At 37.5% G+C, this 23,153-nt stretch overlaps 1 protein-coding gene across 1 annotated transcript in view; it reads left to right on the forward strand.

Annotated features, from left to right (window-relative positions):
• The window catches only part of TTN (titin), a 286,949-nt gene that overhangs the window by 37,398 nt on the left and 226,398 nt on the right, over positions 1-23,153 (forward strand). Inside the window, exons 24-41 of the mRNA XM_083155111.1 lie at positions 84-1,774; positions 1,868-2,149; positions 2,766-3,032; positions 3,128-3,400; positions 3,510-3,773; positions 4,227-4,487; positions 4,646-4,906; positions 5,170-5,433; positions 5,643-5,903; positions 6,665-6,925; positions 7,237-7,497; positions 8,067-8,208; positions 8,332-8,497; positions 8,729-8,960; positions 9,102-9,386; positions 10,631-10,756; positions 13,620-13,808; positions 19,317-19,373. Coding sequence (XP_083011237.1) covers positions 84-1,774; positions 1,868-2,149; positions 2,766-3,032; positions 3,128-3,400; positions 3,510-3,773; positions 4,227-4,487; positions 4,646-4,906; positions 5,170-5,433; positions 5,643-5,903; positions 6,665-6,925; positions 7,237-7,497; positions 8,067-8,208; positions 8,332-8,497; positions 8,729-8,960; positions 9,102-9,386; positions 10,631-10,756; positions 13,620-13,808; positions 19,317-19,373 — 5,543 coding nt within the window. The remainder of the gene's footprint in view (positions 1-83; positions 1,775-1,867; positions 2,150-2,765; positions 3,033-3,127; positions 3,401-3,509; positions 3,774-4,226; positions 4,488-4,645; positions 4,907-5,169; positions 5,434-5,642; positions 5,904-6,664; positions 6,926-7,236; positions 7,498-8,066; positions 8,209-8,331; positions 8,498-8,728; positions 8,961-9,101; positions 9,387-10,630; positions 10,757-13,619; positions 13,809-19,316; positions 19,374-23,153) is intronic.

Below are 23,153 nucleotides of genomic sequence, written 5' to 3' on the forward strand. Positions count from 1 at the left end.
ATCTTGTTTATCATGTTACCACATTTTACTCACGAAGAGAATGTATTTTTGAGATAATAATGTGCATTATCTTTAAATTCCAGGATTGATGGAACAAAGGGACAAGCAGCTCTTAAGATTGAATCTACAATAAGCCACGATGCAGCATGGTATACTGCCACTGCAATTAACAAAGCTGGACGTGACACTACAAGATGTAAAGTAAATGTAGAGGTTGAGTTTGCTGAGCCTGAACCAGAGCGAAGGCTTATAATTCCAAAGGGAACATACAAAGCTAAAGAGATTGCAGCTCCAGAACTAGAACCCTTACATCTGCGTTATGGGCAGGAACAATGGGAGGAAGGCGATCTTTATGACAAAGAAAAGCAGCAGAAGCCATTCTTTAAGAAGAAGCTCACTTCCATGAGGCTTAAGCGCTTCGGTCCATCACACTTTGAGTGTCGTCTCACACCAATTGGAGACCCAACTATGGTTGTTGATTGGCTCCATGATGGGAAGCCATTAGATGCAGCCAACAGGCTTCGAATGGTGAATGAGTTTGGATACTGCAGTCTGGATTACGAAGTAGCTTACCCCAGAGACAGTGGTGTTATTACTTGCAGAGCAACTAACAAATATGGAACAGATCACACATCAGCTACTTTAATTGTAAAAGATGAGAAGAGTCTTGTTGAAGAGTCTCAGTTGCCCGAAGGCAGAAGAGGAATGCAGAGAATTGAAGAGCTGGAAAGAATGGCTCATGAGGGTGCCCTGGCAGGAGTAACAGATGATGCCAAAGAGAAACAAAAACCAGAAATTGTTTTGTTCCCTGAACCTGCAAGAGTTTATGAAGGGGAAATTGCAAGGTTCCGTTGCCGTGTTACTGGATATCCTCAACCTAAAGTAAATTGGTACCTCAACGGACAGCTTATCCGTAAAAGCAAAAGATTCAGACTCCGCTATGACGGCATATACTACCTCGAAATTGTTGACTGTAAATCCTATGATTCTGGTGAAGTTAAGGTCACTGCTGAAAACCCTGAAAGTGTCTCTGAACATGTAGTGAAGCTGGAGATTCAACAGAAAGAAGATTTTAGATCAGTTCTTAGAAGAACTCAAGAGCCCAAAATTGTTGCTCCGCCATCTGAGGCTGGAAAACTTTCATTTGACGTAAAGAAATTAGACAAAGCAGTTGATGCAGGGTCAAAAGAATTAATAAAACTTAAAAGGACTGAAAGAATCACTCATGATAAAGTCTCTGAAGAATCCGAAGAATTACGTAGCAAATTTAAGCGCAGGACAGAAGAAGGGTATTATGAAGCCATTACTGCTGTTGAGCTTAAATCACGCAGGAAAGATGAAGCATATGAAGATATGCTTAAAAAGACAAAAGATGACCTTCTTCACCACACCAAGGAACTTACTGAGGAGGAAAAGAAAGCATTAGAAGCTGAAGGCAAAATTACTATTCCTACTTTCAAACCAGACAGAATTGAACTATCACCAAGTATGGAAGCTCCCAAGATTTTAGAAAGAATCCAAAGCCAAACAGTTGCCCAGGGGGCAGAAGCTCACTTCCGTGTCCGCGTAGTGGGAAAACCAGATCCAGAGTGCCAGTGGTTTAAAAACGGTGTCAAGGTTGAAAGGTCTGACCGTATCTACTGGTACTGGCCAGAAGATAACGTGTGTGAACTAGTCATCAGAGATGTGGTTGCAGAAGACTCAGCCAGCATTATGGTGAAAGCCATCAATGTGGCCGGTGAAACTTCAAGCCACGCATTTCTGCTGGTTCAAGGTGAGATATATCTGTATGATACTTGTTTATCTAGCAGTACATTTTACATTGTTGTAGCTATGGCCTGATATAATATCCTTTCTTCACATGCAGGCAAACTGTTGATCACATTCACGGAAGAATTACAAGATTTAACTGCAAAGGAAAAAGACACCATGGCAACATTTGAGTGTGAAACATCAGAACCATTTGCAAAAGTCAAATGGTTCAAAAATGGTGTAGAGATTCACAGTGGTGATAAGTACAGAATGCATTCTGAGAGGAAAGCCCATTTCCTTTCTGTACTTGTAATTGACATGTCGGATGCTGATGATTACAGCTGCATCCTGAAAGACGATGAGTCTGTGAAGACAACTGCCAAACTCATAGTTGAAGGTAATGAACACAATAAACATTAGTAAACTATCAAACTGTTTAAAGCTACATGTGTTTGACATTAGAGAAGACAATATTAATTTGTCTCTAATGGAAGTCAGTGAAAGTTTACCCATAAGGATACTTTTTTATAGTACAGATGTGCCCCTCTTGATGCATTGGGTCCTGTGAGACTCTAAGGCACTTGGCATATTTTGTTACACCTCTTTATCCAAAAATGCATCTAAGAAAACTGTGCTTATTCATTTGATATCTGAAACTTGTATGTGCAACTGAGTTTCTGACTCTCCATATAAAGTGCAACAATGAAATGCCCACATATTGTTTCCAATACAAATTCTGTTGTACTTTGTATACAGTCACACACTAATATACAATTATTGCATATCAAATTAAACAGCACAGCCTCTTGATGCATCCTAGATGTGTGTTCGGCAACAAAAAGTTGTCAGAGTTGCACAGGACCTGGTGGCTCACTCCTGCCAAGCATCTCATGCTATATGGTGTATTGAGGATAGATGTGAGGAGACACTGATAATTATTAATATAATCATGTAATTATGTAGTAACATGTTTAGATGTTCTTTAATCTAGAATACATTTCTTGTTATTACAGGTACTCCTATTGATTTTACTAAATTGCTTGAAAACATCGAAGTTCCAGAATCACAATCCGGAGAACTTGAATGCATTATTTCAAATGAAGACGTAGAGGGTAAATGGTATCATGGTGATACTGAGATAAAGCCTAACGGCAAATACTTGACTACTTCCCGTAGAGGGCGTCATGGCCTTACAGTCAAAGATGTCACAAAGGAAGACCAAGGAGAATACAGCTTTGTGGTAGCTGGGAAAAAGTCCACTGCTCAGATGAAAGTGAAACGTACGCTTATTATCTTGTATATTGCAAAGCTAATATCAATGGTTTCCTTTCTGTTCACTTAACTTACAATATTGTTTTTTTTTTTATATAAACAGCTCGTCCTGTTTCCCTCATACAAGGACTTTCAGACCAGAAAGTGTGCGAGGGAGACATTGCTCAACTTGAAGTGAAAGTATCTCTTGAAAATGCGGAAGGTATCTGGCTGAAGAATGGAAAAGAGATCCAGCCAAGCGATCGGATTCATATTGTCATTGACAAGCAGTCTCACATGCTACTTATTGAAGAAGCCACAGCAGATGATATTGGGAAATACACCTTTACTATACCAGGACTTGACCTCTCCACATCTGGTCAGCTGTCAGTCTATAGTGAGTGTTACCTTGAACCTGGAGTACATACATTTCTATCACAATTTATACCATATATTATATGAAAGGATAAGTCCTAAAGTCAAATTATTTTCTACTCATTCTACAGGTGTTGAGATTGTTATCCCTCTTAAAGATGTTCATGCCATAGAAGGAACGAAGGCTGTACTTGAATGCAAAGTATCAGTGCCTGATATGGCATCTGCCAAATGGTCCATTAATGATCAGACAGTAAAATATGATGATCGTGTACAGGCTATCGCCAAAGGAGCCAAGCAGAGACTGGTATTTTCCAGAACTTACGCTTCCGATGAAGGCAATGTCAAACTGTTGATTGGTAAAGTGGAAACCAGCTGCAACCTTACTGTGGAAAGTGAGTAAATCCACAAACAACATTTGCCAAATGCCATTCATACTGTATGTCCCCCTTCCAATCAGTTCTTAGCCACTAGGTATTCAAGAATACATTTTAAAGACTAAGGGGAATATTTACTAAGGTGCCGTTTTTTAGAAGAAGAGATTATGCCTATAGTACCTTATCATCTGCACATCCTTTACGTAGCACCATCTAGAATATAATAGCTAGAACCTGTTTGGTTACTAAGGCAACATCTCCACTTTAAAAACCCACCAGTATTAAAGATACCCCTCAGGTGGAGATCACTGTAGATCCCCTTTATGTATCTTCGTGGCCCGCAGCAGATACTTTAGCTCTGATATAAACTGTGGTAGAGCAGCCCAAGAAGATATTTTTTTTAAAGCCATGTTCAGGTACGTCATTGTGTCACTTTTGTGAATACTATATAATGTATTTCCTTACTTACAGAAATCACCATCATAAAAGGACTTACTGATAGGACATGCACTGAGACACAGAATGTCACTTTGGAGGTAGAACTGTCCCACTCTGGAATTGATGCCTTGTGGCTTTTCAAAAATGAAGAACTTAAGCCAAGCCCAAAATACAAGATTGAATCCAAGGGCAAGATATACAGACTGACAATTACAGACATGATGAAGGACGAGGAAGGACAGTACACCTTCTTTGCTGGAGAAAAGCAAACTAGTGGACAAATTACAGTTTCAGGTACTACATCTCTTCCCTTTTCCCTTTTATGGTTTTCATAAAGAAATACTTCTGGAGGTGCAAAGGTGGAAGAAAAATAAAAATATAGTCTACAGATTTTTAAAGCATATGGAACATTGACATCTTTTCTCTAACAAATTCACCTTTAATTTCTTAAGGGGGCGCTATAAGCAAGCCACTGGTGGACCTCACTGTGGCTGAATCCCAGACAGCTGTTTTCGAGTGTGAAGTCGCTAACCCAGACTCCAAAGGACAATGGCTGAGAGAAGGGAAAGCAATAAGCTTCACTGACAGCATCAAAAGTGAATCAGTTGGTGCCAAGAGACAGCTTATAATTCCTATCAGCAAGCTTGACGATATTGGAGAGTACACTTATCAAATAGCCACCTCAAAAACTTCTGCCAAACTGAAAGTTGAAGGTTCGTGATTCACTGTTCCTCATAAGTGTGTAGTTCTGGCCTATTATTTTGTCATAGACAAGTAGAGAAGGTCAGATAGCCGATATGTTCTCATTTTATGTTAAAAATGCATAGAAAGACGTCTAGTACTGTAAATGGATGACTCATGTAGGCAACTGCAAGTACAGTAGTTTTTGATACAATAGGAAAATTGTTATACAATTTTCATACAACAGTGAATGATTAGGTGTTTTGTAAGTTTATGGATGTGCCCTTTCTTATAGCTGTCAAGATAAAGAAGACATTGAAGAACCAGACTGTGACTGAGACACAAGAAGCCATTTTCAGCGTAGAACTTACACATCCCGATGTGAAAGGAGCCCAATGGATCAAAAATGGCGTTGAACTGGAATCCAATGACAAGTATGAGATCACAGTGGAGGGACCAGTGCATACTTTAAAAGTCAAAAACTGTGCCGTGAATGATGAGTCTGTCTACAGCTTCAAACTTGGCAAGATTGGCGCTAATGCCAGACTTCATGTAGAGAGTAAGTGACTTACAATTATATATAAAAGCTGATGTATTTTAACTAAGCTAACAAGCATTTGGTTATTTAGCATTGATTTGTGAGCGATAATATGTATATGTGTATACTGTCCAAATAGTATTTTGTAAATACCATTGAGCAAGCAATACATATTTTAGTATAACTTTTTCTTTATAAATTTTAATTATTCCACTTATCTTATTCTTCAGCTGTTAAAATCATCAAGAAACCCAAGGATATCACTGCACTGGAAAATACCCGGGCTGCCTTTGAACTTAGTGTATCCCATGACACTGTTCCAGTCAAATGGTTCTTTAAAAACTCAGAGCTGAAACAAAGTGAGAAGCACAAAATTGTATCGGAACGTAAGGTCCACAAGCTTGTCTTGCAGAACGTGACTCCAGAAGACACTGGAGAATATACAGCTGTGGTTGGACAACTGGAGTGCAAAGCTAAGCTATTTGTAGAGAGTAAGGAATTTTCAAATTTTTTCCTGTTCCATAATTATTTATAAAGTTGAACACCAATTGTGTTTAAATATTTAGTTTAAGGTTTTAGAAATATTCTACAGATTGACATTAGCTTTTTTAAAATACAATTGAAATGTCTATTAAATAAAGTAAAAGATTTTGAGAGAATTTGCTGCATTTTTTTTAAAGCAGCAGTCATTTACATTGCAAAACTAGGTTAAGTTTGCAGTGTTAATGATTGCCGCTTTAAAAAAAAAAAAAAAAGAGAGAACTCTCACAAAATCTCTCACTTTCTGATTCTTACACCCCATTACATTCCAAACTAAATTAAAGCTATATATGGGGGTTGTATCAAAGTTTGGAAAGAGATTAATTGGGCACAGATAAACTACCAATAAGTCATCTAATTCAAAATAATATTTGATAGGTGTCATTTAAATGCAGTGACTACAAAACATGTTGATGTGAAGAGGGTGGGAACAGTGTCATTGTTTGGACATTCGCTACAGAAAATTAGTTTCCTTATTTCCAAGGACTTTAACATGACCAATATGGTCCTTTGATGTCGCCATACGGCAGTTTCCTCTTGCCACTTTGGCCATCCTTCATGACTTTCAAAGCTAAGAAATACAGTATACATGTAAAATATAAATAATCCATCCAAAAATATTACTTACGTAATTTCACTTACACTTTTGTTTGTGTTGGGGGTTCTACATCTATGAGTGTGCGTTAATTCATATGTGACTATTTCTCTTTAGCCCTACATATCACAAAGACCATGAAGAACATTGAAGTTCCTGAAACCAAAACCGCCCAATTTCAGTGTGAAATCTCACACTTCAACGTACCATCCATTTGGCTTAAAAACGGAGTTGAAATCGAAATGAGTGAGAAATTTAAGATTGTGGTTCAGGGCAAACTTCACCAATTGATCATTATGAACACAAGCAGCGAGGATTCTGCAGAATACACATTTATTTGTGGAAATGACAAAGTCAGCGCAACTTTAACTGTGAAACGTACGTATTACCAACTTGTATTCTTGAGCATGGCCTTAGGCCTGTATCCGATTAGATGTGATCTCTTTTTAGCCGATAAAATTGGCTTGATAGCACGATTTTTTGACCGATGGTCATTATCAAGCTATCCAATAATCGGTCAAAAAAGTAAGAATGTTTATTCCATATTGTTATAACAAAATTTAAACTACCTTAAATGGAAAAAAATGCCCTCTGGTGCCCTCTAGTGTACAGTCATTTATTTGCGTCTTTTGAATATGCGTGTACCTACAATGGAACTAAATAGATATGGTTTTGATATTTTTTTACAGCTATCCTGATTACTTCTATGTTGAAAGACATCAATGCTGAGGAAAAAGACACCATCACATTTGAAGTGACAGTGAACCATGAGGGCATCACTTATAAGTGGTTGAAGAATGGTGTTGAAATAAAGGCTACAGAGCGTTGCCAGATAAAAGCCAAACAGCAAACCCATTCTCTAACTGTTAGAAACGTCCACTTTGGCGATGCTGCAGAATACAGCTTTGTTGCTGGAAAAGCAGTTTCCAAAGCCACCTTGTATGTTGAAGGTAAGGATGTTTCTGTTAAAAGATGCCCTTCAAAAAATACTACTGTATGTATGAAAACAGACATAGGAGATTGGGGATACAGTGGTCTGGATGCCGAAAGGTCAAAAGACCGACCCAGCATCCCGATCCAGAGAATTCTGACAGGGGCTTCGTAAAGTATACTGAATGTCGGCATTCTGATAGCCAGGATGCTGACCGCATTCTGGAGATTCGGCACCCTGTAAATGATGCAAAGTTGCAATATTTTCTTTCCCTGCTCTAAAGATATTCCTTTAAGATTTTGGAATTTATATATCTATATAAATTCAAATAAAATCATATGTATACATATATGTTATATATTTGGATAATTTGGTAAGAAATCTCCAGAGTCTTTTTAAATGGCAATCATATACACTTCAAAATCAAACTGGTTTTGCAGTGTAATTGATTGCCGCTTTAAAAAAAACTGGAGATTTCTTACCAAATCTCTCACTTTCTGAATCTCTCATCCTATTACATTTCCCCCAAAGTATCTAAAAAAAATGTTAACAGCTATTTTTTAATGTCATTTTATTATTTTCCTCTAGCCCGTCACATAGAATTCAGAAAACCAATCAAGGAAATTAAAGTTCTTGAGAAGAAAAGAGCAACCTTTGAATGTGAAATCTCTGAACCTGACTTGAATGTGCAGTGGATGAAGGATGGACAAGAGCTCCAAGTCACAGACAGGTAAAATTTTGATATCTGTCTCAAAAACAGTACTTTAAAAAAAATAAAAAAATTACAGGCAAAAAGATCGTTGTTATGAAAATATAATAACTGCTGTTCTCTGTGTTTTTATTTTTCATTTAGAGTTAAAATTCAAAGTGAGAGATACGTTCATCGTCTAGTAATTCCTATTGTGCGTCTGTCTGATGCTGGACAATACTCTGTGGTTGCTGGTGGAAACATGTCCACAGCCAGCTTACACGTGGAAGGTCGTGATGTCCGTATCACATGCCAAAGCAAAGAGATTCAGGTATTTTTTTTATATGACTCTTTTAAAATGATATACAAAAACAGAAAAAATATATAAAGAAAAACAGGTATTTTTATGTTTATTTTTGTTACTAACTTAGAACACCTGTTGTTTTTGTTTCTAACATGAATATTGAGATTATTAGCATATTTTTGATTATTTGCTTAAAAATGCTACTTTGAACTGAAAAAACTTATTACTATACTGTATAAATGTTTTTTTCATCTCTAGGCTGTTGAGAGACAACGAGCAGTGGTTGAGTTTGAAGTCAATGAGGATGACATAGATGCCCGATGGATGAAGGATGGCATTGACATCAATTTTCACGTGGAAGAGAGATACCAGTATATTGTGGAAAGACGGATACATCGCATGTGCATCACTGAAACTCAGATAAGCGACAGTGGAGAATACACCTTTTTGGCTGGCAAAAACAGGAGTTCTGTCACTCTCTATGTGAATGGTGAGGGACTGAACAGTGAAATCCTTTGACACTCACCATATATTTTCTCAAGACAATAATGAAAGAAAAAAGTGTATTTTATGTATTATGTAGATATATATTGTTTTCTAACAGTGTGGTACATTTAATTACATTTAACAGCTCCAGAGCCTCCAGTGATACTGCAAAAACTTGAGGATGTGCACGTGGAATCTGGCAAACCAGCTCGCTTCTGCACTGCAGTGAGTGGCAGGCCACAGCCAACGGTAGCTTGGTTTAAGGATTCAACAAAGCTTTCTGCAGGCTTCAAGTCCAAGTTCCTTCACGATGGACAGGAATACACCCTGTTGCTAATCGAGGCATTCCCTGAGGATGCAGCACTGTACACATGTGAAGCCAGCAACGATTCTGGAATGGCCAGTACATCTGCTACACTGACTGTTGAAGGTAAGAAATTTTAGTTTAAAAAAGGGACTACAAGATGGACCATCAGCTTGTGATGTTTTGGACAAGCCCTTGTACCGTTTACATACCCACTATAGTCAAGACTTTATGCTTCATCCAACATAAAGAGTAAAATATATTTTAGTTATTCTGCAACATGGGGCTTCGAAGGACCAGTACAAGGTGCCACCGGTCCCTGTGCTGGCCTGTTCTCTGAGTTCTTGATATCATGATGTTATACAGAGGGGGTGGGGCCACCAGCAGCAGGTAGTGCAGCACAGCCCAAGCCTCCTGGGCATACTTTGGGCTGCTGTTCAGAGGGGATACGATCATTGGGTCTACAGCAATTTGGTCGACAATCATTAGGTCGATGCCATTAGGTTGACATGGGGGTAGGTCGACATGGTTCTAGGTTGATATGGGTCAAGGTCGACATGGGTTTAGGCCGACATGGGTTAAAGTTGACAGGTTATTAGGTTTACACAAGCATTAGGTCGACAGTGTCTACATCGACAGTCAAAAGGTCTACATGGGGTTTTTCACTGTGCCAAATTATACTAAAGACATTGCATTCATTTCTTTATATAGTAGGACTACTACAGTATACTGATATTTACCAATAGAAGTCATATTCAGTGCTAGAACTATTTTGCACACAGATAGGTTAATACATGGTATGCACTTAGTATCAGGGCATCTGCAATGCCTGATAACAGTAACTTCTGGTGAGGCAGCTCACAAAGAGACATTCCATATAAAGAATCTAAACTCCTGTCATTTTATGGGGAATATAATAATGTGATTGTTTGAAGCTATTGGTTCGGGTGTAATGATGCCCTTAGTTGGTCGAAGATGCAGGTTCCCGGTTCCTGGCTGAACTCTGACAATCTTTTACAAGGCTGAACCAAGCCTTGTAAATTATTGCAACTTTAAAAAAAAGTTTGAGTTCTGCCGGAAACCCGCACCTCCGGCCAACTCAGGCGTGATTACATTGGGCCCTTATTTCTTGATTGTATATTATGTTTACTGGCCCTTTCATATTTTACAAATATAATATATAATACAATATAGATTTATATATTTCAATAATCGAGTTGAGCTTTCCTTGTGTTTTACTTGTGTGAGTTAGTATACAAATTCAGCCATAGAAAAGACATACTGTAACTGCATGGTTTTGTAAAGTCTGAAAATGTGGTCAGGGCACTACAGTCTGAGACTAAACTGACTAATTCTGTCTTTTATTTTAGTGCCAGAAGTAGTGTCCCCTGATCTTGAGGCACCACTGTATCCCCCTGAAATTGTCATACCTCTCCGTGATGCCATTACTGCAGAAGGACAGTCTGCCATCTTCCAGTGTCGTGTTGCCGGCACAGGTCAGTTGAACAAATTGAGGGACAATATATTAGTATTATGGTGGGTTTTTTTTTCATCATTGGCAGCTAATGGGTGGCAAAAACTATCATTACAAGGGTACACTTTGTACTGTAGTACCAGCGCTACATGTGTGGTACACCGTAAACATCCACCTGCTCTGTGTTACAGGTTGAGTATCCCTTATCCAAATTATTCTGAAAATCATACATTCCAGAAAGTGAAAAAAAACAAAAATTTTCATGCTAAAAGCACTACTGGTGACATCTGTACCAGCACTACTGAGGACGTGATATGTAACTGTCACTACTGGTGACATCTGTACCAGCACTACTGAGGACATGATATGTAACTGGCACTACTGGGGACATCTGTACCAGCACTACATAGGACATGATATGTAACTGGCACTACTGGGGACATCTGTAACAGCACTACTGGGGACATGATATGTAACTGGCACCACTGGGGACATCTGTAACTGGCACTACTGGAGATATGAAATGTAACTGGCACTACTGGGAACATATGTAACTGGCACTACTGGGGACATCTGTACCAGCACTACAGAGGACATGATATGTAACTGGCACTACTGGGGACATCTGTACCAGCACTACATAGGACATGATATGTAACTGGCACTACTGGGGACATCTGTAACAGCACTACTGGGGACATGATATGTAACTGGCACCACTGGGGACATCTGTAACTGGCACTACTGGAGATATGAAATGTAACTGGCACTACTGGGAACATATGTAACTGGCACTACTGGGGACATCTGTACCAGCACTACAGAGGACATGATATGTAACTGGCACTACTGGGGACATCTGTAACAGCACTACTGGGGACATGATATGTAACTGGCACCACTGGGGACATCTGTAACTGGCACTACTGGGGATATGAAATGTAACTGGCACTAAATATGTGCAAGAAAATGATTGATTGGCATTTAAATTCAGTGATATAGTACACAAACTTTGTTTCATGTTTTGAAACTTTGTTTTATGCACAAATAAAATATATCTGTGTGTATTTCATGTGTTTGATGTGTTTATACCAACATAAATGCACGATACCTCAAGATATATCAATGAAATATAAAAATATTCTGAAATACAGAATATCTAAAATTCTGATGGTCCCGAGCATTTTGGGTAAGGGATAATCAACCTGTACTTACATGCCTTTCATTGGCAGCTTAATAGCCTACGTTGGAGAGAAGGTGATCAATCATGTCTTGTTTATCTATTGTGTAAGTGTGGCTGCTGTTTGTGCATGCACAGAGTCATCCAGACTGAGAGAAGGATCTAGACCATGGGTCCTCAAACTGCGGCCCTCCAGATGTGGTGAAACTACAAAACCCAGCATGCCTTGCCACAGTTTTCCTATAAGGGAGTGTTAAAACTGTGGCAAGGCATGCTGGGAATTGTAGTTTCACCACATCTGGAGGGCCGCAGTTTGAGGACCCATGATCTAGACTTTCCATCTGCACTCTACTCCATGTAAAAAAGTGACGTCATCCTGGGATGGTGTTACTTTTTTGCATCAAAAACTTTTGCTTCTCTCCATTTGATGTTCTACACCCTGATAGAGTCTAAGGAGGATTCAGTATGAAATGCCGGCGGTCGGAATCCCGGCGTCGGAATCCAGACCGCCGAAATGCCGACAAGGGGGGGCCGTGGATCGCCCCCACTTGCGGGCTCGCTGCATCGTGGACACCCATAGAGGGACAAAGTGCCGGCATTACGGCGGTCGGGATTCCGGTGTCAGTATTTTGTCCGTCGGAATTCCGACTGCCAGCATATTGACCACATCCCTCTATGGGAACCATTATGAACGGTGGTATCTAAGTTACCATTGTGAAAGTGATGTTAATCATTGTCATATAAGAAATAGCGATTAAAGAGTCTTTTGTTGGGCTAAAAAATATATTGTTTGTAGACTTTTGTCTCTTTGGTGCATAAGAAATGTGGACACAGCAGAAGTAGCATACCATATCTGCAGCATTATTCCATTGGTAGTGACTGATTTTGTGGCTATAATGTCTCAGATTTACTGTAACTGTCATGGTACCGCGATAATGTGTTTGGTGACTGCTATGGTACTGTATTATTTAGACTCAGTATTTAGACTCAGTATTTAGACTCAGTAGTATGCAGATAATATAGATATTACAATGGTCACACAAATCCTCTTGTGCAATATTTGACACTAGGGTTTATACAATCTCACAGTGGGCAAGATGCAACAAACAAAAAATGCAGTAAAAACAGGTTTTCAGGGTTTTTACTGCATTTTCATATGCAGCAAAACCCCACCACGGGGCTTTGCTGTGCCAGTTCTAGATAGATTTTGGAGATAGGTTTAGGGGTTATTCATAGGTTTATGGGTTATCCTTAGGGGGAATCTTTAGATTTGGGATTTGGTTTAGGAATTATATTTAGGTTTAGGGGTTAGGTTTAGGGTTTATTCAGATGTTTAGGGGTTATACTCAGAGGTTATTCTTGGGTTTAGGATTAGAGGTTATTCTTAGGTTTAGAGGTGAGTCTAAGGGATTATTTTTAGGTTTAGAGATTATTCTTAGGTTTAGGGGTTAGGTTTAGGGATTATTCTTAGGTTTAGGGGTTAGAAATAGCCTTACATTAAAACCATATTGTCAACATTTTGACCACATTGACATTTCATGTTGTCAGCATGTCAATTGCTGACATGGTCAATGTCGATGTGATGAACGTGTCACCATGATGAATGTCACACTAATATGCCAAACCCAAATCCAATGAATAAGTACTTTTTTTGCTGTAGAAATCACCAACGTAAAGGTATAATATTCTACTTTTATTTATGTAGATCTAAAGGTTTCCTGGTACAGCAAAGACAAGGAGATCAAACCGTCACGCTTCTTTAAAATGACCCAGTATGAAGACACCTATCAACTTGACATTGCAGAGGCCTTTGCTGAAGATGAAGGCGTTTACACTTTTGCTGCAAGCAATGCCCTTGGGCAAGTCTCATGCACTGCAAATCTCCGGCTTGAAGGTACATAGGCAAATATTTTCTGTTCTGTATGTACATATATGTCAGTCATTTTAACAGTGGTCTAATATGGTCTTTGTCTGCCATTGTCAACTAATTCCTCTAATAAAATCATTATCTATGTAATTAAAGCATACATATTCTTCTCCAGAATATGGATAAGTAGTGTTGCCTTCCTTGTCTATTGGTACGTCATTACCTATCTTTCTATTGGTACGTCATTACCTTTCTTGTCCACTGGTACGTCATTACCTTACCTATGCTTTTCTATTTGTCAGCTCTACTCCATCCTGTTGATCATATATATATTCAAAGGTGCAGTCTTTCTGTGTCACAAGGAAATCAAAAAGTTAAGGCGCATACTGTATATAATAAAACAAAAAACAACAAGCAGAAAACAATACCACACAAACAAAACATGAATCCAGTTGTACAGTATAAATAATATATCAGAAACATTGAATGGTAATTGGTGTAATATAATACATTTTACCTCTTGTATCCTTACTGACCATAATCTCATATTTTGGAAAAACAAATCTAGTGGTATAGTACATCATATTAAATGTATTTTCACAGTCGGGTTTTTGCCAGAAGGGACATTTTGCCTGATATTATTAATAATCTCGTTGAACTCCCTAAATTTGTGACTATTGTCTTATCTACCAGACTCCCGCAGTCTTCCTTCAGGTCTGAGGCAATGTGTAATAGCCTGTGCAGGCTGTTCCGGAATATTTAAAGAGGCAATCATTTACAAAGCAGTCAACCTAGTTTTGCCTTGTAAATGATTGCCGCTTTAAAAATAAGGGCAGACTCACCAGAATTCCCAAATAGCCTGCACCTTGCATGCTACAAATATAGCCACGCTTATCACTGCTGCAGTCGCGCCGTTAAGGTATCCTAGTCACACAGTAAGAATGGCATGTTAAGGCCTACTAGGGGATCGATACTATTAGTGTCAAAGGGTGTGAGTTGCCGTTAAGGTGCCGATTAAACGGTAAAAATGCCACCCGAATTAAGCCGATCTCAAACCCTACTGATCCGAATTCGCTTAAAATTACTCGCACTCCTATGAATGTGCAAGCACTGTTAAGTGAATTCGGTTCACCGCAAAGTGCACCCAGTGCCGTGATGATCGACCCCTAAGGCATAAGCGGATCCAGAGTATGTAATTACAGTACTTTACCGCTGGGTGGGGATTGCTCCACTAATGAAAAATTTAGTACAGTGCTGAGTATCCGCAAATGGATATGGCATACAGAATACAATGTACATGTACAGGTAATATGCTGTACCATGGCCCCACAAGTGGCCCAGTGCACATTACAGTAAATACAGGTCCCTTTGTAATAGACTAATATTGGGTACGTTGTGAAATTCTACAAGCCCCAAGCGTCATTTTCCACCTGCCTTTAATGTGCAGTGCAGTGCAATGCTGCAAAATAATAAGGCACCCTGCAACATGGAGTATCAATCTATGCGCCATAAAGAGGAGAGATGAGCATGGCTACGTCTATATTACATTTTGCCTCTGGTCTTTATTCGACACTCACTACTATACTGAGTCAGTATTTGCCAAAAGATAGTGAAGTCTACAGTGAATGAGTGTTGCCTTTAAACTGAGCAAAACCTTTTGGACACCAAGTGAATAATTTGTATGACTTGGCACTTGTTTATGAAGCCATGACTACAAACTCTCCTTAGTGTTTCGGCAGTGTTAATCTCATTTTACATAACTCAAACCATCTGCAACCAAGTTTTCCAAATAAAATGGTAATTGCTTCTTTTCAGGGTTTAAAAATGCAGCGGAGGTTATAGCAGAACCCCATTGGCAGATTGCTTCATCTGGGCCATTAAAGAAGGAGCTGGTTACACAAAGTCCCATCTTCATTCAGCCTATTTCAGATTGCTCAGTAAAAAGTGGGGAGACTGTGCGCTTCGTTGCAAGAGTTTGCGGCTTGCCGAAGCCAGAAATTCTGTGGTTTCATAACCAAAAAACAGTTCTTCCTTCCAAAAACATAGTTTTTCATTTTGACGAATCTACAAATACCGCTATACTCATTATAGTGGATGCTTTCATAGAGCATGTTGGAGAATACATTTGCAATGCGAGGAATATTGCTGGTGAAGTGTCTTGTGCAGCCACTTTAACAGTGACTCCCGAAGGTAAAAGCCCCTCACTTCTGGGGGGTAAATATTGAAAACTGGCACAAGTGCACTCTTACTAATAATAATTTTGTCCTTCTTATAGTATTCACCTTCTATAGCCTCAATTTTAACTAATGTCACTTTATTTTCTTCACAAATCTTCACAAAACACAAACCCACCTTCTTATACTGACTTTTCCAATGTCTAGAACATTGCCAATACTCTAGAACCTTAATTTTCTACATGGAAAACATTTTCACTTTGAGCCTGCAGCGCAGCAAAATTTATCAGTTGAACCAATCTTAGCTAAATTATCTAACGTATCCAAATTTATATTTTAATTCCAGTAGTGAAACAGGTGTCACTCTTACTTTGGATCAATAAAGAACATTCTAAATCTGAAATTTGGAAAGCGACAACGAAAGAAGATGCCACCTTCTATGTCAGCATGAATTTCCAATGCTCCATCCTTTGTCACTTTTTGTAAACGAGCATGCATTTGGCATGCATTATTCTCAAGTGGTCTGTTTAAGTCTTCTTGATCAACATATTTGTTTTTCTCGTAAGGACCAATGGACAATTTAGTTGTTAATTTTCTTTTTTTTTTTTCTTCACATGATTACACAGTGCAATCGGTAGTTAGTCAAAGCTTTTCAAGCTCCGCCAAAAGCATTACAGAGTCTGTCAGCACAAAGTCAGTGTCAGAAGCCACAATGTATTTAAAAGAGTTTAATTCAGTACAAGGGCTTTCCTCTGAAGAAGGTATACAGGTTTTTGAAAGTGTTTCTGAACGCTCTACAATAGCCGCATCGTCGATGAAGAAACTGGAAACTCACCATGAGGAAACGGTCTGCCAAATCTCAACAGAGGCGTCTACAAGAGCTGAGGTGCAAGATACCAGCAATCTGGAGCCAAAGATTCTGCTCAAACTTCATGACATGAAAGTGAAGTGTGGGGAGATAGCCCAGTTTATCTGTGCTGTGCAAGATGGCAACCTACATTTTATTTGGAAGCATGAAAACCAAAAACTACAAGACTCAGCGAGAGTAAAAATGTCAAAAAATGGAAATGTCATGTTACTTACACTAGAGAATGTTCAGCTAACAGATCAAGGCACATACAGTTGCACTGTATATAATGAATATGGCGAGAAGACAACTACTGCAGTACTAACTGTAGAAGGTGGCTATTAATTTTGGTATTAAAGAGTACCTGCAATGTTTCCAAAAAAGTAAAATGATGGTTCTTTTTCACCATAATTGGCTTTATTTGTTAATTGATAAACTTAGATCCACAAATAAGGCATAACAATCTTATGCTCTAACTGGGCACTCATAATGTATTGCCTTTGGAAAGTGAAATCTATACTGTAGTTAATAAGATATAACAATTCTAAACAGTTCTCGACTATTCAGTACTTTTCTATAGCTGCATGGCAAATTCTTAGAGTGCTAATATTTATCACTGTCAAGGGCTAAACATGCTAAGGAGCAACATTCCCATTTTCTGAAACAGACACATTTTGATTTGGAAACTGATACTTATGCACTAAGTAAAAAAAAATACAAAATACAATGGTGCAAGGGAATGTATCTATAAATATAGGGTGTACCTACATTGTCAATATATGTCAATATATATTGTCATTGTATCTAAAAATGTAGGGTGTACCTATATTGTCAATATATAAATAGCATTAACTATTTTATATATATATATATATATATATATATATATATATATATATATATATATATATATATATTCTGTTTTATTTTGCCTCAGTATGATCAGAAATTAGATGCACATCACATGTGCTTAGAATTTTAAATGGCCCTTTAGCAGGCTTAGCCCATAAAACTATTTATTTGCGTGACCAGTATAGATTCAATTTATTTAATTAAATGTTCCCGTGGAACTATGAAAACTAGTAATGTACAGGTTGACTGAAATGTAACAACCATGACACTAATCACAGAGCAATTAAAAGAACCATCAAGCAATCATTTAAAATACAACCTAATAATACTAACCGCTTAATGATCTAATTTATTTTTATAGAGTATTATGCAGTTTATTTCAAAGCCACTTTGACTAACAGTTTCCTAAATTTATTCTTGCCTAGCTGAAGAAGCCGCCACCAAGGCAGTAGCACAAATAGTCACTGAATCAGATAAAAAAAGTTTTAGAACTCACAAGGAATTTCAAATTAAGAGTTCTTACGAAGCAAAACAGGAAACCGTCAAGAAAACATCCAGTATATCATTTACTCCATCGCAAAGACCACAAGACCTTGAAAGACAAAGAAGCAGAGAATACTTCCCCGATATCATACCTTATGAAGATCTAATAGAATCTTGTGCCGTAGTGCCAGCATTTCTTGAAAAACTGTCCCCTGAAACTTTTGTAAAAGAAGGTGCCGATATCTCCCTATTTTGCATCATAAAGGGCATTCCGGCTCCTTGTGTTATCTGGCTCTTCAACAAACTTCTGGTTGATGAGTCTGCAACTTGTTTCTTAAGAAATGATGGGTCACTCTGCAGCTTAAAGCTATTGAAAGTTCTTCCAAAGCAGAGTGGCATATACACATGCAAAATAGTTAACGCTGCAGGACAAGCTGAGTGCAACACTCACCTGAAAGTGACAGGTTGGCAACTGCATGTTCCTACTCCGTATGAATTCTTGCATATCATTGTATGCAATGGACAACAATTTAAATAAATAAAAAATTGGCAATGTGCTGTATTAAATTTAAGCATAATTCACTTAAATATGAGGCATGTAAAGGCATGTACAGATATGTCCCTTCACAAAATATTCTTTACAACATTCAATACAAATCACACTTGTTATGTAGCAACACCTGCTCACATCTTTACATTGTTATAGCATGTGCTTTTACATGTTAGTGTGGGTGTTAACTGTCTAAGACAGGAATGGGCAAATGAATTGTGAAACCGTTAACTTTAAGTTTTTTCTTCTAGCAAAGTTATTTACGCTTTATCTAGATGCTTTTTCTTTTTTTCCATTTTAAATTCAGTTTGTTTTAAAAAACAGTGTTTGACAATATTGTCATGGTCAAAGCTTTATTACCAGGTTACAATCACTAATCAATTAGCGGCGTGGTTTCTGAAGCTGTTTTAGTTCATTAAAAAAGGGGGTATTTTTTAAAAAATATTGTTTTTATTCTTATTCCTAGAATATGCTAAATAAGTTAAAATAATATAAAATAATATTTTTTAAGTATTTGCTCATTCCTAGTCTGTAATGTCAACTGTGTCTTTGAAAAACCAAAATCACAACTTAAGCTCCAGAAAAAAAAATTGGTCCAAACTAAATAACTTCTTTTTTTTTTTTTATAGGACTAGAAAAGGTTCTACAGGAGAAGATAGAGCAACAGATTGAACTTGAAGTGAAAGGTATGTTGAATTTAAGTTTATTTTATAGTAAGGTTTGATATTTAAAGTAGGAATGACATGCTGACAATGAAACCAATGGAAGATGAATCAAGTAAAGGTAATTTTTTTCAACAGAATGAGAATGTTTTATTAAAATGTAATATAAATGTCACTCGGTGTTAATAATTATCTTTGTCCCATGATGTTGAATTGTGCATGAATTTGCTCTACAAATATGTAGTTTTATAGTGATTCTTTAGAATTTCTGGGACATGTATAAAGATGTTGTTACAGCTTTAAATTATTGCATGATAAATGTTTTTTTTCTTAATCTGTTATGATATGGAAATGCCATATTTTGATCAAATTGCTTTGTTTTATGTCCGAAATTTTGTTAAAACTTGGTGCATTCAAACACCATACCTGGCTTGCAGATGGCATCTAGTTTGGTATGTTATCAATGTTGCTTGCTGTTTTCTGCATCACATCATAATTTTGTGGCTGTATTAGTTCGAATAAACGCCTTCTCATTCGAATGTAGATATTTTAAGGATAGATACAAGTTATTCCCATCCAAAAAGATCAGAAAGGGCGTTTATTCTGCTGTCTGCAAGTCAGGTAAAATTTTAATCTTAAACTTTAAACCACTGAAATTTCCAGACAGCTGTACATACACAGAAAACATGTTATTTAAACATTTTTGAGATTTATGCATTCGTTGAAGAAGAGATTTCCACAGTTTGAAGAAAGAACACAGAGCGAACGATTTTGGTGTCTTTATAAAAGAACAAGGCATTGCGTTTATTCGAACAAATATGGTGAGTGAATATTTTTATGGATTCTAGTCTACCTAGCATGATTTACATGGTTAAATATAAAAAAATATAGTTTAAAAATATATGTAATTTAAATTCAAGTATTTGAGGAAGTGACCTCATTTTAAAATACTTATTTTATTTTTGACAGAGTTGTTTTTCAATGAAGGGATGAAAAATGAGAGTGAATACCGAAGAGATCTACGTAGTGCCTTTTCAGATACAGAAGACTATTTGGAACATGGACTTGTCTCCTCTAAAAGATGTGCAAGTCGGACTTCATCAATTGGTTCTTGGTCTGAGTTCATAAAGCCTTCCTTCACACAGAAGTTAAAGTTTCGATCAGTTTTAGAAGGAGAGCCGGCAGTTTTCCGGTGTAAACTGGTTGCCTGCCCATTGCCAAAAGTTTCTTGGTTTCACAACAATAAACATATTGGTAGAGATAGGCGGAGGGTTATTAAGACTGAAAGTGATATGCACATTCATAAATGTAGTCTCTTAATTAAAAGTGTAGAGGATCAGGATTCTGGAACTTATCGTATATTTGCAGTTAACAGTGAAGGTTCTGCTGAAAGCACAGCTTCATTGCTGGTGGCTCTGAGGGAAGAGCAGAATCCAAAATATTTAGATTTTGTGAGGTATTCTGAGAAAACTCATAAAAGTATTGATTCACTAGTTCAGAAAAAAAGAGAAAGCAAATTAAAAGTTGATCTCAAGTGTGTTGGGTCTCCTTTTGATAAACGGAGGGAAACACAAATATTGAAGAACCAGTATCCTAAGAAAGGGATTGTAAAAACTATAAGCTTTGAAAAAATATTTTCTGGTGACAAAAATCGTGGTTCAAAAATTTCTGAAAGCGATAAATTGTTAGACAAAGAAATTCAGACAAAGTTGCAAAAATTGCGTGAAATTAAAAGAGCAAGAGGAAGCAGGAGTTCCATGTGCTCCTCTGATGTGTGTTCAGATATAGACCTGGAGTCTTTTCAAAGTGACACAAGTTCTGTAAGTTTTCACATTGAGAAGGAAAAATACAAATTCAGCTCATTTTTGGATGTACCAGATGATACTAGCTATGGAAGAAAAGTCGCTGACCTAGACACATTTTCTGAAACTTTGGAGCAACTAAAAGAACCTGAAATTAGCAGTGTCCTGCAGGAAATGCCTAAACCTGGTCTAGACACTTTTCCTGAAACAAAGCAGCAAATACAAGAAACTGAAACTAGCAGCGCCCTGCAGCGGAGGCCTAACTCTGGTTTAGACCAGTTTTCTGAAACTGTAGAGCAAATGAAGGTACCTAAAATTAGCAGTCCCCTGCAACATATGCCTGAACCTGATCTGGACACATTTTCTGAAGAATTTGAACAACTACAGGAACCTAAAAATAGAAATATCTTGCATGAAGAGCCCAAAAGTGACCTAGACGTATTTTCTGAATCAATGGAGCAAATAGAGGAACCTAAAATCATCAGCATTCTGCAAAAGCCTAAACCTGACCTAGATACATTTTCTGACACAATAAAGCAAATACAAGAACCTAAAATTAGCAGTGTCCTGCAAGAAGGGCCTAAACCTGACTTAGACACATTTTCTAACACAATGAAGCACATACAAGAACCTAAAATTAGCAGTGTCCTGCATCAAATGCCCAAACCTGGCCGAGACAGGGTTTATGAAACAATGGAACAAATACAAGAAACTAAAATTATCAGTATGCTTCCACAAATGCCTAAACCTGTCCTAGACACATTTTCTGAAAAAATAGAGCAAGTACAAGAACATAAAATTAGCAGTGTTCTGTATCAAATGCCCAAAGCTGGCCGAGACAGGGTTTCTGAAACAATGGAACAAATACAAGAAACTAAAATTAGCAGTATTCTACCAAAAATGCCTAAACCTGTCTTAGACATGTTTTCTGAAAAAATAGAGATGTTTTCTGAAAAAATAGAGCAAGTACAAGAACCTAAACTTAGCAGTGTTCTGCAGCAAATGCCGAAAGATAGAGTAGATAGATTTTCTGAAACTATAGAGCAGACACAGGAAAATAAACGCAGTAGACTCCTGCAACAAGTCCCAAACCCTGGCCCTCTGTATTTATCTACACATAGACTAGTACATAAAGGAGAAAATAAAGTGGATATCTCTGAGAGAGTTAGTAACTTTCATGAAATATATATGGAGAGGAATGAACAACAGAAGAAGGATTATGTAGAGTTATCAAAATTCATAAAACCGGCCACATGCCCTTCAAAATCATTAGTTAACATTAATAATGCGGCAACAGAAAAGAACAAAGAGTCAGAATTACCAGAGTCTGTTCAAATGAACAAACCCATTGAATCGAAAGTACTTCAAGATCGTTCTGAAATTAGTTATGTGCGTAGAACAGCCCAAAAATTCAGCCAAAATGAAATTAAAATGCATCAGCCACAGAAATTCATTGAGAGCTATTTTAATGAAATATTTGTAAATGAAACTGACACCGACAATCAAAAGCTGCCTTTGAACATACAAGAAGAATTAAAATTTCCAGCTAAGATCCAAACTTTTTCCAAACAGCCATTTGCTGAATCAGTCCAAAAACATGAAAAAAGGCACACCACAGAGTTACTGGAAGAACCAATTAAAATGAATAAACCTGTGAAGTCTAGAATAAGACAAGGACCTTTTGAGGCTAGTACATTATATTCAAATTCTGACAACAGGGTGCAAGAAGAACGTATTCTGCAAAAATCAAATAAATTAACTGGTTTTGGTAAAAGCTTTTTTAATGAACTCTCACAAAATGATGGAGCCAAGGAATGTCCTATAAAATATGATCAAACGCAATCCAATATTACAGAATATAGTTCTGTTACATTGCTGTCTAGCAGTGCTGGTGTAAAAAACTCAAGTGATCAGATACAGTTGGAATTGCCAGAATCAATACATCCCATTGCATCAGGAAGAATTCAAGAACATTATGAGCCAAGTTTGATATATGAAAGAA

Source organism: Crinia signifera, chromosome 7, assembly GCF_055691185.1.
Source record: "Crinia signifera chromosome 7, ASM5569118v1, whole genome shotgun sequence".
NCBI lineage: Eukaryota > Metazoa > Chordata > Amphibia > Anura > Myobatrachidae > Crinia > Crinia signifera.